This window comes from Babylonia areolata, chromosome 2 (assembly GCF_041734735.1).
Source record: "Babylonia areolata isolate BAREFJ2019XMU chromosome 2, ASM4173473v1, whole genome shotgun sequence".
In the NCBI taxonomy this organism is placed as follows: domain Eukaryota; kingdom Metazoa; phylum Mollusca; class Gastropoda; order Neogastropoda; family Buccinidae; genus Babylonia; species Babylonia areolata.
Genome location: NC_134877.1, coordinates 67,161,026 through 67,176,013, shown reverse-complemented (window position 1 = coordinate 67,176,013; position 14,988 = coordinate 67,161,026). Strand labels below are relative to the sequence as shown.

Sequence of the window (14,988 nt, the reverse complement as noted above, 5' to 3'; positions counted from 1 at the left end):
ACCAAATAGATTTTAAACAGTATTAGAATTTTACTGTTTGAGAACGAGAAGACTTTGATCTGCAGATCTCATCTAAAAAGTAAACTATTTCACTGTCAAAGCAATTTCATCATTATCACAGTCATTTACTTGTACGATCATTTTATTAGAATCTCTTTCAGCACTGATCGAGTCAGCTGCGCACTATCACTTTCTCAGTAGCAGATTTCAGGAATGTGTTGTTCGGTTTGATACTGACATAATGTACCATAACAACAATAAATAATAGGAATTTTATCACATTGAACAATTATTGTTATTTGATTTTTTTTAATGCAACATTAACGGAAACCATGTTCACTAACATGCTGTAAGAAGGTGGTGCTGGCAGGCTCTGTAAGCAAGTGGTTACAAAGTTGAACTGGAAGCAAAGGAGGGTTCAAATGCAGACAGCTGGTAGTGGTTGGTGAAGTTAGAGATTTTTCTTTTTGTTTATAATTATGTATGTACCCCAGGTCAAAAGATAACATGCCTGAGCGTTTTGTGTGTGCACACTGTGTGTTCATATAGTTTACTTTTGTAAAATGTACGTGTTTCTATTTGCCTGCAAGACATGGACCTTGACAGCTGGACTAGACTAGAGAATAAGATACAGGCCACAGAGATGAGATGTTTCCAGAAGATCCTTGGCATCACATACAGGGGACACATCACAAACAAAGTGTGTAGAAAAGTCAACCAAGCTATTTGGCCACATGATGATTTTCTGACCACCGTAAAGAAAAGGAAAGTGAAGTGGTATGTCCCACATCTTGCGTTCAGCAGGACAGGCCAAGACCTTCCTGCAGGGGACAGTGCAGGGAGCAAGGAAGAAGAAGAAGAGATGGGAGGACAACATTGCTGAGTGGACAGGTCTGACCCTAAGTGAGACAGTCAGGACAGAAAACAGGAGGAGGCTGATTGTCAAACGTTTGGTGCCCCCTTGGTCTATGAGACTAGGGGATAGATAGATAGATAGATAAGCATGTAGGAGTGTCTGTATTGAGTGTTGTTCTGTATGTTGATGTGCATGCACACAGTTATGTATTATTTGCATAATTTTCTTGTAGTGTCATTTTGTACCTTTTTGTTGTTGCTGTTGAGTGTTTTTAATGACAGATTCATTTTACATCCTAAGCTGTGCTAGCTGTTTATTCCAACCCTGTACTTGTATGCATGTATGTATTGTTTATATGCGTCTATGTATAGTCAGCAAGGTGCATTTTGGTGTGTATATATGTAGCATTGGTGTAATGTATTATATAGAATGTTATTTGTTTTGTAGAGCACTTAGAGCAGTAACTGTATTTTCTGGATAGAGTGATAAATGTAATTATTTATTATTCATATATTTGTGATAACATATGTTATAGACAATATGTCTTTGACAAGACACTCTTCTGATGAAGCTCAATGGATGGAAATGTAATTATTTATTATTCATATATTTGTGATAACATATGTTATAGACAGTATGTCTCAGACAAGATGCTCTTCTGATGAAGTTCGATGGATGGAAATTAATTATTTATTATTCATATATTTGTGATAACATATGTTATAGACAATATGTCTCAGACAAGACGCTCTTCTGATGAAGCTTGATGGATGGAAATTTAAGAGTTGAAAGGAAGGAGAACAACTCTTTTCTTTGTTTTTGGTAGTTTTTTTTTCCCAGGATTTTGTATCTATCTATAAGATAGATGATAGATAGATATCCATTATTATATTATTGTTGGTATGAGTGGAGCTAGATAGATAGATAGAAGGACATATATCCATTATTATATTATTGTTGGTATTAGTGGAGCTAGATAGATAGATAGAAGGGCAGATAGACAGCTATCAATCATTGTCATATTATTGTCATTATTAGTTGAGCTGTTGACTCCTGCCAGCCAGAGCCAGAGGATGTTTCCCAATGCCCTGGTCATCCTGACCCAGCCAGTGTCAGCGCTGAGAGCCCAGATCCCTCGCCTGCTGGACCATGTGGCTTCCCTGGTCTCCAGCACTGTGTACATCCACCTGCACCCAGGGGCCTGCAGCATCTCCGCCCTCCAGTCGTCTCCCTTCTCCCCGGTTGCCTGCACCAAAGATGTCCAGTCCTTCATTTCTGATGTCTACGGACAGAGCTCCTCCCGATGCCAGAACCTGGACATTCGCATTTTGTTGGCACATATCACGAATAAAAGTTCAGCACCATTGATGCGTTACCAGCTGAACAGACCTCTTAGTGCCCTGTTTTCAGATGCACCGTTTGTGTTGGACTCATGGAGGTCGGATAAGGCCTCTGTGATGCAGCTTCTTCAGCAAAACTTTTCTGATGGGTGAGTGTGATGAAGTAGTTTTATTATCATCATTGTTGTTGTTATTATTATTGTTGTTGTTACTTTATTTAACAAGACCAAATCTAATCACTTTACAAGATTTATACAGTCATTTGCACAACAGGCTGCTTACCAGGGTAGAGCTGATTTTGGTGCTAGGCATTTGTTTCCCTTGTCATTTCATCCGGCTTCAGTCATGTGCATGCATACACAAACAGTACATAAACTATATTCAGGATCATGTTATCTTCAACTTCACTTTCAAGTGATGGAGGAGAACCCCCACCTTCCCCCCCCCCCCCCCCCCAAAATGAAGTATGACTGCTTACAATTTACATGGCAGGGGATGAAATGTTCAGACACATAAAAACCCTCTCATGCAATATATGAGTGAACATGGGAGTTGCAGCCCATGAACAAAGAGGAAGAAGAGAAGATGACTGTTGTCATTAATTGCAGTCTTACATATATTCTTATTAAATGATAATTTAACAGTCATAACAGAATTATTACTGTGTTTGGGAGTTAGTGTCATAATAATGAGTAAATGAATCATTGACACAATAGATGACAATGACTGCTTGATGTTTTGTTAAGAGATTTCTTTCAATGGATATTGACAGGGATTTCTTTCAACAGTGGTTATTAACTGATGAAACTGATACTGAATCATCTCTGATTTCTGTTGGTAGCATTGACAATAATTCCTTTTGTCAATTGATAATATTGATAATAATTTTCTTTAACGAATCAACTGTCTTGTTTTTTCATGTTCACATTCAAACTGATGTACAGTAAACTCATTTAGAGTTAGATACTAAAATTATATATCACACTGAGGTACACATAGATAATTGATGAGTGCTCTGATACATATAAGGAGGGAGACAGCCTGACCGCATCTTCTTTTTTTATGGAAGACAGAGTGACTGATGATGTTGACAATAGTGGAGTGGTGGCCTAGAGGTAACACGTCCGCCCAAGGAAGCGAGAGAGAATCAGAGCGCACTGGTTCGAATCACGACTCAGCCGCCGATATTTTCTCCCCCTCCACTAGACCTTGAATGGTGGTCTGGACGCTAGTCATTCGGATGAGACGATAAACCGAGGTCCCGTGTGCAGCATGCACTTAGCGCACGTAAAAGAACCCACGGCAACAAAAGGGTTGTTCCTGGCAAAATTCTGTAGAAAAATCCACTTCAATAGGAAAAACAAATAAAACTGCACGCAGGAAAAAATACCAAAAAAAATGGGTGGTGCTGTAGTGTAGCGACGCGCTCTCCCTGGGGAGAGCAGCCCGAATTTCACACAGAGAAATCTGTTGTGATAAAAAGAAATACAAATAGAAATACAAATAGTTTCTTCCTCAACAGAATCACTGACAGCCTGGTGGTCCAGGCTCTGGACCACGCCAGTAAATCAGGAGGAGACAACTCACCAGCCATGGGGAGGAACGACTGTGGAGATACAGAGCTGACCACCTATGACTACGTGGTGCTGGGAGGCACGTTTGATCGCCTGCACTCCGGACACAGGCTGCTGCTCAGTCAGAGTTGTCTCCTCTGCGACAAGCGGATCACTGTGGGTGTCACTGATGAAGCCATGAATAAAAGTGAGTGTGTAGAACATGTCTTTTTTTTGTCTTTTTTTTTTCCTTTCATACGTTATTAACAGAGTAGACACTATTCAAGGCGATATATATATAATAGCCAAGTGCGCAGCTGGCTACTAACTGTAGTTCAACTCACAGCACATACCGCAAAGCAGACGGCAGTTTCACTGCAGTGAGGGTGTATGTATCCCAGGTGGGGTTGCATTTGTTATCAGTTCACTAAAGAGATTTTGAACCGGTGACTCGGTTTATAACAACACGGCTACAAAAGTGGCGTCGCCGACAGGACATTGATCCACAACATAGATCCAGAGTAAATTATTCTTTTTAATGTTTTCATTCTTTAATCATTTTATCAAAATTATTTAAACATAAATAAACAAACCCTTAACACTCAAAAGCTCCATTACATATAGATAGATTTATAGATATGTAAAAAAAAAAAAATAAAATAAAATAAAATAAAAATAAAAAAAGGAAGAAAAAAGAAATATAATTTTTTTTTTTTTAAATGATAATAAAATGCACACCAGTGTTTATCTCTTATCCTCAGAAAAAAAAAACCCAAATAATTTGTCTTGATTTGTCTTGTCCCCTTCCCCCTTCCACCACCTCCCCAAACCCCATGTGACCACTACTCCCTTCCTCCGCCCTCCCCCCACATCCCCCCCCTTCCACCACCTCCCCAAACCCCATGTGACCACTACTCCCTTCCTCCGCCCTCCCCCCACACCCCCCCCCCCCCCTCCACCCTCCTCCCTTTCCCCCACCTCCCCCTCCACACACACAGAGAAGACGCTGAAGGAGCTGATCCGGCCTCAGGAGGAGAGGGAGGCTGAGGTGTCGGAGTTCATCAGGGACGTGAAGCCCAGCATTGACGTGGATGCCGTGTGCATCAGTGACATGTACGGACCCACCATCCACGTCCCAGAGTTACAGTGCATCGTCGTCAGCCAAGAGACGGCACGAGGCGCCACCATGATCAACGATGAACGAGAAAAGAAGGTGAGAAGATATGTAGTGAGTGCATATTTTGGATGTTTTAGTCTCTCCTGTGAGTCATTGTATAATCAGTGGCTTTTATAGCTGAATGTTAAAAAAAGATATTTTCATTGGTATATGGCATGGTTTAAAGAAACTGAATATATTGACCATCAAACTTATTGAAGACACTGGTCACAAGAAAAGAAAGTGAGAGATATGTAATGATTGCATTTTTTTTTATGTTTAGTTTCTCCTGTGTGTCATCATGTAATGATTGTATAAATAGTGGCATTTTTACTTGAATGTTAAAAAAAGAAAAATTCAATGGTATATGGCAGGGTATGAAGAAACTGGATGTATTGACCATCGAACTGATTGAAGACACTTGCCATGCTCCGGAGGAAGAGGAGAAAGTCAGCTCCTCATCACAACGCCGACGTCTGCTGGGGACATTACTCCGACCACCTCCAGTGAGTGACCTCCCTTTGCTGGATCATTTTGCAAAATACGTTGGCAAGAATACATATGAGAGAGGCTTAAACTCTTAGAATACAGTCCATGTTTATAAAGACTGTAGTATGTACTGTAGTTCCGTGAATCAGGCTTTAAACATGATTATTCATGCTAATACATGCTCCTAGTTCCACACATGTGTACATGCGCTCATGCATTCACAGACACACACATATTCACACATACATGCATGCACATGCGCACATACACCCATACACACACGCACACACACACACACACACACACACACACACACATGTAAAAGTATTCCAGCCATCATTTCGCATATTCACACCACACATTGCAAGTAATACATCCAAAATATAAAAACAGAAATAATCAAGGGAAGGGGATGGTGGTATTTTGTCTAAAATCACAAATGTGGGAGGATCTGTGTTAATCAGCGTACACACATCCACACAGCACTTAGACCCCAGCAGTCCTGCTATGTACTTGTGATTTTGCATGTGCGCTTGCATGACTGAAGCCTGACTGAATGATGCAGGAAACAAATATATGATAGTCAGTCGTGTCCGACTATGACCATCAGAACAGCAGAGGAGGCAACTGCTGTTCCGACTATTTGGGCTAGAATTTGATTATAGTGGAGAGTGTCTTGCCCAAGTACATCCCCACTCTCTCGGCCAAGAGGGTTTTAGGACAGTCGGCGTTGGGATGGTTCCCACAGGCCAACTAGCCCACAAGGCTGCAGCACTAAGAGCCAGTGCAATTTTGCCTCCTAGTTTGAGAGTCATAGTCCTTCACAAAAGACTAAGCTGTAAATGGTTTCCCATTGACTGGAGAAACCATTGATAATACAGCTCTCACTTTGCTGTTGGCCCAAATGTAAACTTATGTCAATCTGTGGTACAAGTCGAGTGTTGGGCCTAGCGGGAAACAAATGAAGACTGTCTAAAGGCAGCTTTAGATCGGCTCTACACAGGTGTGTAGTGCTGTTAACTCTGTAAAGCACTGAGAGCTTGGTCTGTGACTGATGGAGAAGTGCTACGTAAGTTATATCCATAATAATGTGTTGCTGTATGATATATGATGGCATCAGCCCAGGCCACATCTGGCCCCACATCCATACCGCATCGGTCTGACGGGTGGCATAGCTAGCGGCAAGTCCAACATGTGTAGGGAGCTACAGCAACTGGGGGCACCTGCCATCAACTGTGATCAGCTTGGTAAGAGATGTTGAAGTCTCAGTGTGTGTGTGTGTGTGTGTGTGTGTGTGTGTGTGTGTGTGTGTGAGTGTGTGTGTATGTCTGTGTGTGTATGTGTGTTTTTGTGTGTGTGTGTGTGTATGTGTGTGACTGTGTGTGTGTGTGTGTGTATTTATATGTGTGTTTGTGAGTGTTTGTGTGTGCACTGGTTGCATTTATTATCAGTTCACTAAAAAGATTTTGGACAGGGATGAAATATATGCTCTCTCTCTGTGTATGAGAATGTGTTTGTACTGTATATATTTACTTATATCACAGTAAAGATACATTCAGAATGAGCAAAGAATTTAGGGGGAAGTAAAGTATCAGAATCTCATAAAGTAACCCTAAAATCAAATGACCAATAAAAATAGATTGTGTCCAGTGTGTGCCTATGTGTGTATGTTGTGTCCAGTGTGTGCCTATGTGTGTATGTGTGTGTGTGTGTGTAATGTAATTATTGTTGGAAATACAGTGGAACAGTTTGTTGGGGTGTTGTTGTGTTTTACACAAAGTACCGGTATTTTTGTGTGTTAATTCTTCGGTAAAACTGATATGTTCACGACCCTTTCAGAATATTTTAGTCATTCTGGTAGTGTCACAGCTACTTGGGAGGTTGTGCACACACGCTTTCTTCAGGAACATTTTGTCGCTTGCAGGGCAACAAAATAGGTCATATGATGTCACTAGATTTTCTGGGTATGCACTGTCTTTCTTTGGACAGCTGTTTGGCAGAGTTGGATCACATCATTTTATTTGCAGACTGAACCAAACAACAAGAGAGGCAAGGCCCTCAAGACTCACTTGAGATACACTTAAAAAAAAAAAATCCAAGCTTTTTTTATGTATTGAGTATAATTTCAAAATGTAATGTTTAAGATGAGAAAGATCAGTTTAAAGCAAATTATGTCCCCTAGCATTAATTACAGAGTAATTTCCCTTTTTACTATCTGCACCAAAACGTTTGCAAAATAAATAAAACTTCCATGCTTAGGAAAAGAAGTTCCTGATTGAACAGAAAAATGATAATAATGACTGCTCTTGTTGTTATGTCAGAATATGAGATCAAAGTGCCAAGTTTAGAGAATACAAAAAATATAAATATAACAGTAAATGCAGTTTGCATATAATTTTTTTTTTTTTTTTTTTTTTTTTTTTTTGTGCCCATCCCAGAGGTGCAATATTGTTTTAGACTCACTTTGTATACACAAGTGAGTCAAAAACTATGTCATCAAAAAGGTCTTTAGAACTCAAAGACATATACAGCATTTTAAAAGAAAGCAACACGGTAAGTTTGTTACTTTAAAATCTTTTTTTTCTTTTTCTTTTTTTTTTTTTTTTTTTTTTTTTTTTTTGTCAAGCCATGTGGCAGGAGTCATGCAATGTTTCAGGCCACAAGGCGTATGCCCCAGGAACAGAAGGCTTCAAGGCTGTGGTGGCTGAGTTCGGATCTCAGCTGGTGACCGACACAGGTGACATTGACCGCAAACAACTGGGAGCTATCGTGTTTTCTGATAAGGTCAGTTACCTGCTGGTTCTTTCCTCAGTTTTTTTTTTTTTTCCCCAACAGTTCAGCATTTGCAGGAGAGGGGTGGGGGTGGGGGGGGAAGGAGAGCTATGGGTAGACATCAAGGAGGTGGGCGAGAGGATCAAAAAGGAAACTAAAGGTTCAAGATTCAAGATGGTTTATTCAGTGAAGGCCATAGCCCCATATGAACAGGGGGCAACAACAAAATTTTGTTTTGTATGTGTCATTGTAATTGTTAATGCAAACAGTGCAGCATATTCCATAACAAGCTCCAATAAAACTAGGATATAAGTGTCTCTCTTAAATGAAATGCTTTAGAGAGAAACAAAGCGAAACTACGTATAGTGTTTTCATCCACCGATGACATCAGTAAACACAGTCGTATGTACACAGTTACATGGATATACATAATATTTTTTAGGAATGAGCTGGATTCGTAGGTCATTAAGGACAGGACATTTCAAAACAAAATGGACTTCATCCTCTCTGGATTCCCCACACAAAGGACACATTAAACCAGGATGATAAATGGATTTATAACGATATCTATGTATGTTTAAGAAACAAAAGGTTGTTATATGATAAAGCTGAGTTTTTTTTGGGGGGAAAACCTCCATCTTTTACCCACCAGACACCTTGACAAGGGTTTGAACCCAGGACCCTAACAATTTAATCCATTAGTCTGTATAGATATTTTGTATGTATATATTATATATTCATAGATCTATATAGATATATATTGATGAAGCCAGATAGATAAATACAGATATAGAGATATATATTGTGTGAAGTTGAATCAAGACTGTTGGTTGATGCTTCTTCCAATTTTATGGGGAAAATTAAGAGATCTGGGCATGGGTTTACTGTCCTCACTCTTTCTGTCTCTGTCTCTGTCTCTGCCTCTCTGTTTAGATATATTTTCACACATATACATGTGCTTATTTATACGAAATGATCAAGCTCTCTTGGGGTCGTGGGCTCCGCACTTTTGTAGATTCCACTGAAGCAGGCACCACAAAACAGTGAAACGTGAAAATATAAAGATGTCTTAAAACTTGTGACACAATTTTGCCAATTTTCACTGAAATACAAATTCATCAGGCTTGAGAATTATATCAAGAGTTCTAAAGAAATGAATAGATTGCTGCTGTTTATATATATATATACAAACTGATATATATATATGGTCAGTTTGTTCCAAGGCTTGAGTCTTGGTTTGTATTGTATTACTCTTTTTTGTCACTACAGATTTCTCTGTGTGAAATTCGGGCTGCTCTCCCCAGGGAGAGCGCATTGCTACACTGAGAGAGCCAACCATTTCTTTGTATTTTTTCCTGCAAGCAGTTTTATTTGTTTTTCCTATCAAAGTGGATTTTTCTACAGAATTTTGCCAGGGACAACCCTTTTGTTGCCGTGGGTTCTTTTACGTGCACTAAGTGCATACTGCACACGGGACCTTGGTTTATCGTCTGATCCGAATGACTAGTGTGCAGACCATCACTCAAGGTCTGGTGGAGGGGGAGAAAATACTGGCGACTGTGCCGTGAATCGAGCCAGTGCGCTCAGATTCTCTCGCTTCCTAGGCGGACGCATTACCTCTAGGCCATCACTCCACTATTTGGTGAAGGTTTCTGTGTTTGACAAGACAAGACAAGACAAGACAAATTCTTTATTTCGAGGATAATAGATAAGCACTGGTGTGCTTTTTTACATCCAGTCCCCGCCCTGAATAGGGTCTACACTACACAATATTTAATAAAATGAAAGCATGGTGTTAGTAGAGATACACAACAGAGGAAAAAAAAATATGTATAAATCAAAACAAAACAACAACCACACACACACGCACGCACGCACGCATGAACACACACACACACGCACGCACGCATGACATACAGGCACTAGCATGGTGTTAGTAAAATGCACAGGTAAAAAAAAAAAAAAAAGGGAACAAAATCAAAGAAACAAACACACACAACACACACCGCATTACACATCAGAATGGGGGATAGCGGGTGAGGAAGGGGGTCAGGACTGTGCATGTGGTGTGCAGAGCAAGCTGGACAGGCTGAACAGCATCGTGTGGCCGCACATCCTGCGTCTGGCTGAGGAAGAGATCCAGCGCCTGGCTGCAGGTGTGTGTGTGTGTGCGCGTGCGCGCATGTCATTTTCAGTAATCTTATACCCTTTTTTTGTTGGATGTTTTCATTTGTTAATATTATTGTGCAATACCCTATTGTCTTAACATGAGTATGTGTGTGGGGGGGGGGGGAGAGGGTGTAGTATATCGTCAGCTGTTGGGAATTCTTATTTGACTAGTTTTAATCTCTTCTTATGTTGCGCATGATTTTATGCCAGTGTTTACAATGAGCCTGTGATTGCACAACTTAATTTCCATGTGGATTAATAAAGTGTTTTTGATTGATTGATTGATTGATTGATTGATTGTGTTGTTCACTTGTTGGTCATCAGTTTTATGTCTCCTTAAAAGATTTTCACTAAAAGTTAATTTAATTACACATACTTAACCGTGACCCACTAGTGCAGACTCCGGCAGGGGTCTGACATTCCAGTCCTGTGCAAACTGCTATCCGCCTATGCGGAGAAAACGAAAGTAGCTACGGCTGATAACCTCCTGGAAGTAGGTAACCTCCCCTTTGCCCCCCTGACTAGCGCCCTCTTTTTCTGGCAGCCATTATGACTCCTGTTCCTGTGCTCTTCATACGGCTAAGTTTTTTCATAGTTTCTGTCTGTCTGTCGATTCTCTGGCGTTCTTGTTTTTTGTCAAATTTTGTCTTCAACCAGGTCACATAATTATTGATAGGATTGGGAGATTGGACTAAAATTAAGGCGTGATCGCAATCGATTCACGGACACTCTGGGCCCTCTATTTCTGGCCCTCTCAAACATCAGTTTTATGTCTCCTTAAAAGAGTTTCACTAAAAGTTAAATTAGTTGAAGAAGAAGAAGAAAAAAAAAGAAGAAAAAAATAAGCAAGTGAGTCATAAAGCAGGTGGGTGGGTGTAGGGGGCTGGAAGGTGGAAGGTGGGTAGTGTTGTAATGAACTGTATATTTAGGAAAAGTGGGTGTGGGGGTGGGGAAGGGAGTGTGTGTGTGACTGTATGTGTGTGTGATGATTTCTTAGTGCTTAAGGGGGGACACGGCAGTGCAAAAGAGACCAAAATGATTTTTTCATGCTTTGGGTTTTTGATGGATTTTGATTCTTGAACATCTCTTCTATCATGTCAAAAGAGGGCGCTAGCCATGGGGACAAAGGGGAGGTTACCTACTTCTGGGAGGTTATCGGCCGTAGTACTTTCGTTTTCTCCGCATAGGCGGATAGTAGTTTGCACAGCACAGGAATGTCAGACCCCTGCCGGAGTCTGCACTAACAATGAAAAAATTGCTAATAAAGATTGCTTGCTGAATCACGGAAGTGTTTATTTTGTTCAATTTCGACGCAAGTCATCAAGTTTCTGGCCTTGACAACATACCTTGGACTTTGCATAATTGTTTTATAACATGTTATTGAAGTTTTGTTGTGAGTATGTATGAAAATATTCTCTGGGTTTTAATTCATAGCGGTTCCAATCTTTTTTACCCATAGTAAATTTTGAGGATTTTGCAATACCCAAAATTTCAAAAATTCATAGAAAATACATTAATTAAAAAATCAACACAATCTCACATGAAAATGAAGATAGTGTCATTGTGCATCAAGTCCACATAACAAAAAATGTTTGCATGCACCACGTGGACCACAAACCCGATTTCTTTGGTACATTGTTTGGCGGCCATTTTGATTTGTTTCCATAGCAACGGGTATTCACAGAAATCTAAGATAACACTTTTGTGATCCACAAGTGATGATACACCTAGTAGACAAAAAGAAAAGAGATATAGTTGGAGAGAAAAAAAGTCGTTATTTGACTGTAGTGTCTGGCCTTAAAAACATAATGTACCAATTGGATGGTGCAGTGTGTGTGTGTGTGTGTGTGTGTGTGTGTTTGTATGCTTGCATGCCTGTGTAAGTGTGTGTGTGACTCCACTTGAGTCAACTCGACTCAACATCATTTATTGTCATGAAATCCTTAAAGATTAATGTGTGTGTGTGTGTGTGTGTGTGCACATGCATGCATGTGTCTGTGTGTACACATATGTGTGCATGCTTTGTTTGAAAGGTGTCTGAACATCACAGCCCATGTAAAATGTTACAGACGGCGTCAGTGTTGTTGTTCTGGAAGCCGCGGTGTTGCTGGAAGCAGGGTGGGATAACTCTGTCCATGAAGTATGGACCACCTTCGTCCCGAGAGAGGAGGTCAGTGTTCAGGTGTTCATGTTAACACAGATTTGGTTTGGTTTTTTATGTGAGTGTGTGTGTGTGTGTTGTTGTTGTTGTTGTTTTTGTTTGGTTGTGTTTTTTTGTTTGTTTTTCTTGGGGTTTGGGGGGGGGGGGGGGTTGTTGGTTTTTTTGTTTTTTTCGGGGTTTTTTTGGTGGGGTGAGGCAGTGGGGGTGGTGGTGGGGGGGGGGGGGGCAAATTCTTCACAAATCCTGATCTGCAATATATAAAATGTTAGCTTTTTGTATTGGTAGATGGGAGATGTGTATATTGTTGGGTGAGGAGATAAATTCTTAACAAGAAATTTTTTCAGTAAAAAATATTTTGTTGGTGTGTTCATCTATGAAAAATATACGAGGGCGGTATATGCAGTTTTTATGTGTACATTATGTGTTTGTTGGGGTTGGGTAGGGATGTGTATATCTGTATGTGGTGGATGTGTGTGTGACAGAAAGAAAGGAACTAACAAAGGAAGTGCATGTATATGTGAGTGTGTGTGTGTGTGTGTATGTCTGTGTGCTGTTATGAATAATTCTGCAGTGTGTTCTGCAGTACATGTATTTCCAGTGTTGTTCACAGTTTCATGTGCGTGTTGTCATGGAGAGTTGTCAAGCCTTGAAGAACGCTTGTTAGAGGTGTGTGTGACATGATTGTCAACGGTGCACGGTGGCCAGGCTATACAGCGCCAGATCCGGCGTAACCAGCTGACAGAGGAGCAAGCGGCCCTGAGGGTCGATTCCCAGCTGTCCAACAAGGACCGACTGGCCAGGTCCAACGTCGCCGTCAGTCCTCTGTGGGAGTTTGACTACACCAGAAAACAGGTATGTTCTGTCCTTGTGTGTGTATCTGTGTGTGTGTGTGTGTGCGTGTATCTGTGTGTGTGTGTGTGTGTGTGTGAGAGAGAGAGAGTGACTGATTTACATACTTTAACATCAGTGACATTCACTTAATTTTTTTATTGTTTAGGCACGTTATATACATACAACAACAGCATGACATGCTGAATTGAAATGAAACTGATGAAATCGTTTAGTTTTATCTTTAATAAGGCGTTGTCATAGTGTAGTTCTAGTTCTGTTGAATGAAGATTGAGTACTTGGGTGAGAGAGAAGAAGGGGTGAGAGAAAGAGAGAAAGATAGAGAGTTACAATTGATTGCAAAGGTTATATATATTCTGACAAGTGTGGAAATATACATATATATGTGCACCTTGAAAAAAAAATTTTATGTGCTTTATGTTTTTAATATGTATTGTTGATATTTATTTTAATATCATGCATAATATACATTCATGTTTGATATGTTTTTAGAAAATATATATATATCCTCAAAAGAGTTTCACTAAAAGTTAAATTTGTTGAAGAAGTTGAAGAAAAAAAAAGCAAAAAAGAAGCAAGTGAGTCATAAAACTTTATTGTTTTTATTTACTTACTGCTTTACGAGTGTGGTGAATGCATTGAATGTATTTCAGTCTTGGGTAATGTGCAGTGGTGCACAAGGATGGGTGAATGAACAACACCACAATAATTTCCTGTGATTTTAAACATTGGTGCAATTAAATCACTTTTTCTTTCATTGTCTTTTTTTCTTCCTTTTTTTTTTTTCTTTCTTCTTTTTTCTTTTTTTTTTCTTCTTTTTTCTTCTTTTTTTTTTTTTTTTTTTTTTTTTTTTACACATGTGTACCTGCAGTTGTTTCATCACATATCATCAGTATGACTCCTCGCTGTTCCCTCTGCCAACAGATCCAGAATGCCTGGCATCTTCTTCAGCAGAGGCTGCCCTCAGCATCCTGTCTATGAACACCGATCAACAGATGGTCCCTCCTCACCAGCCATTTCTCTGTCATCTTCTGTGTTGTCTGTTCGAAGGAAAGTTGAGCAATGTTATAGAAGAGAAGAAAGTGAAAAGTTTTCATTTATAGTCATTTTGTATAACGGAGCACAGTATTGTTCAGATTTTATGTTAGGTTAATGCCATCAGAGTTTTTTTTTTTTTTTTTTTTTTTTTTGTTTTTTATTATTATTACTACTACCTTTTTTATATTATAATTATTATATATTTATTTATGTAAGCTTATCTATTATTTATTCACCTTTTTTTCTTTTTCTTTTTTTTTCTTTTTTCTCAAGGCCTGACTAAGCGCGTTGGGTTACGCTGCTGGTCAGGCATCTGCTTGGCAGATGTGGTGTAGCGTATATGGATTTGTCCGAACGCAGTGACGCCTCCTTGAGCTACTGAAACTGAAAAACATCAGAGTGGGCAAGTTGATATATATATATATATATATATGAAGATAATGATGATGTGTAGAGGATCTTACTAAGACTTTGATTCTCCTGTGTCGCTGGACGCATTAGGCAGTCAAAGCGCTCTACACTCCGCAGTCCTAAGCTGTATTTCTGGTGTTGTGCTATTATCTGTCAACAAGTCTCCCTCTCTCTACTGTTTGCTGCCAGTTCAT

At 39.8% G+C, this 14,988-nt stretch overlaps 1 protein-coding gene across 4 annotated transcripts; it reads left to right on the top strand.

The window, feature by feature from the left end:
- Positions 1-38: 38 nt before the first annotated feature.
- LOC143279558 (bifunctional coenzyme A synthase-like) lies at positions 39-14,504 on the top strand. Of its 4 annotated transcripts, none has more exons than XM_076583631.1 (11): positions 39-79; positions 1,895-2,345; positions 3,719-3,957; positions 4,748-4,962; positions 5,280-5,411; positions 6,515-6,641; positions 8,051-8,178; positions 10,241-10,322; positions 12,405-12,505; positions 13,202-13,348; positions 14,270-14,504. In XM_076583631.1, the coding sequence occupies exons 2-11, from the start codon at positions 1,930-1,932 to the stop codon at positions 14,324-14,326; spliced, it is 1,644 nt and encodes a 547-aa protein (XP_076439746.1). In that variant the 5' UTR covers positions 39-79; positions 1,895-1,929; the 3' UTR covers positions 14,327-14,504. The 4 variants fall into 4 exon arrangements, with proteins under 4 accessions (XP_076439746.1, XP_076439747.1, XP_076439748.1 ...); XM_076583632.1 differs by having other exon boundaries at positions 42-79; positions 1,917-2,345; XM_076583633.1 differs by lacking the exon at positions 39-79 and adding an exon at positions 802-891 and having other exon boundaries at positions 1,917-2,345.
- The last annotated feature ends 484 nt before the right edge of the window (positions 14,505-14,988 follow it).

Bases quoted from the DNA above. Each gene is read 5' to 3' on its own strand.
- LOC143279558 (XM_076583631.1), top strand. From the start codon at position 1,930: ATGTTTCCCAATGCCCTGGTCATCCTGACCCAGCCAGTGTCAGCGCTG. The intron at 4,963-5,279 runs GTGAGAAGATAT...GGTATATGGCAG, and splicing joins ACGATGAACGAGAAAAGAAG to GGTATGAAGAAACTGGATGT. The intron at 10,323-12,404 runs GTGTGTGTGTGT...AAAATGTTACAG, and splicing joins GATCCAGCGCCTGGCTGCAG to ACGGCGTCAGTGTTGTTGTT.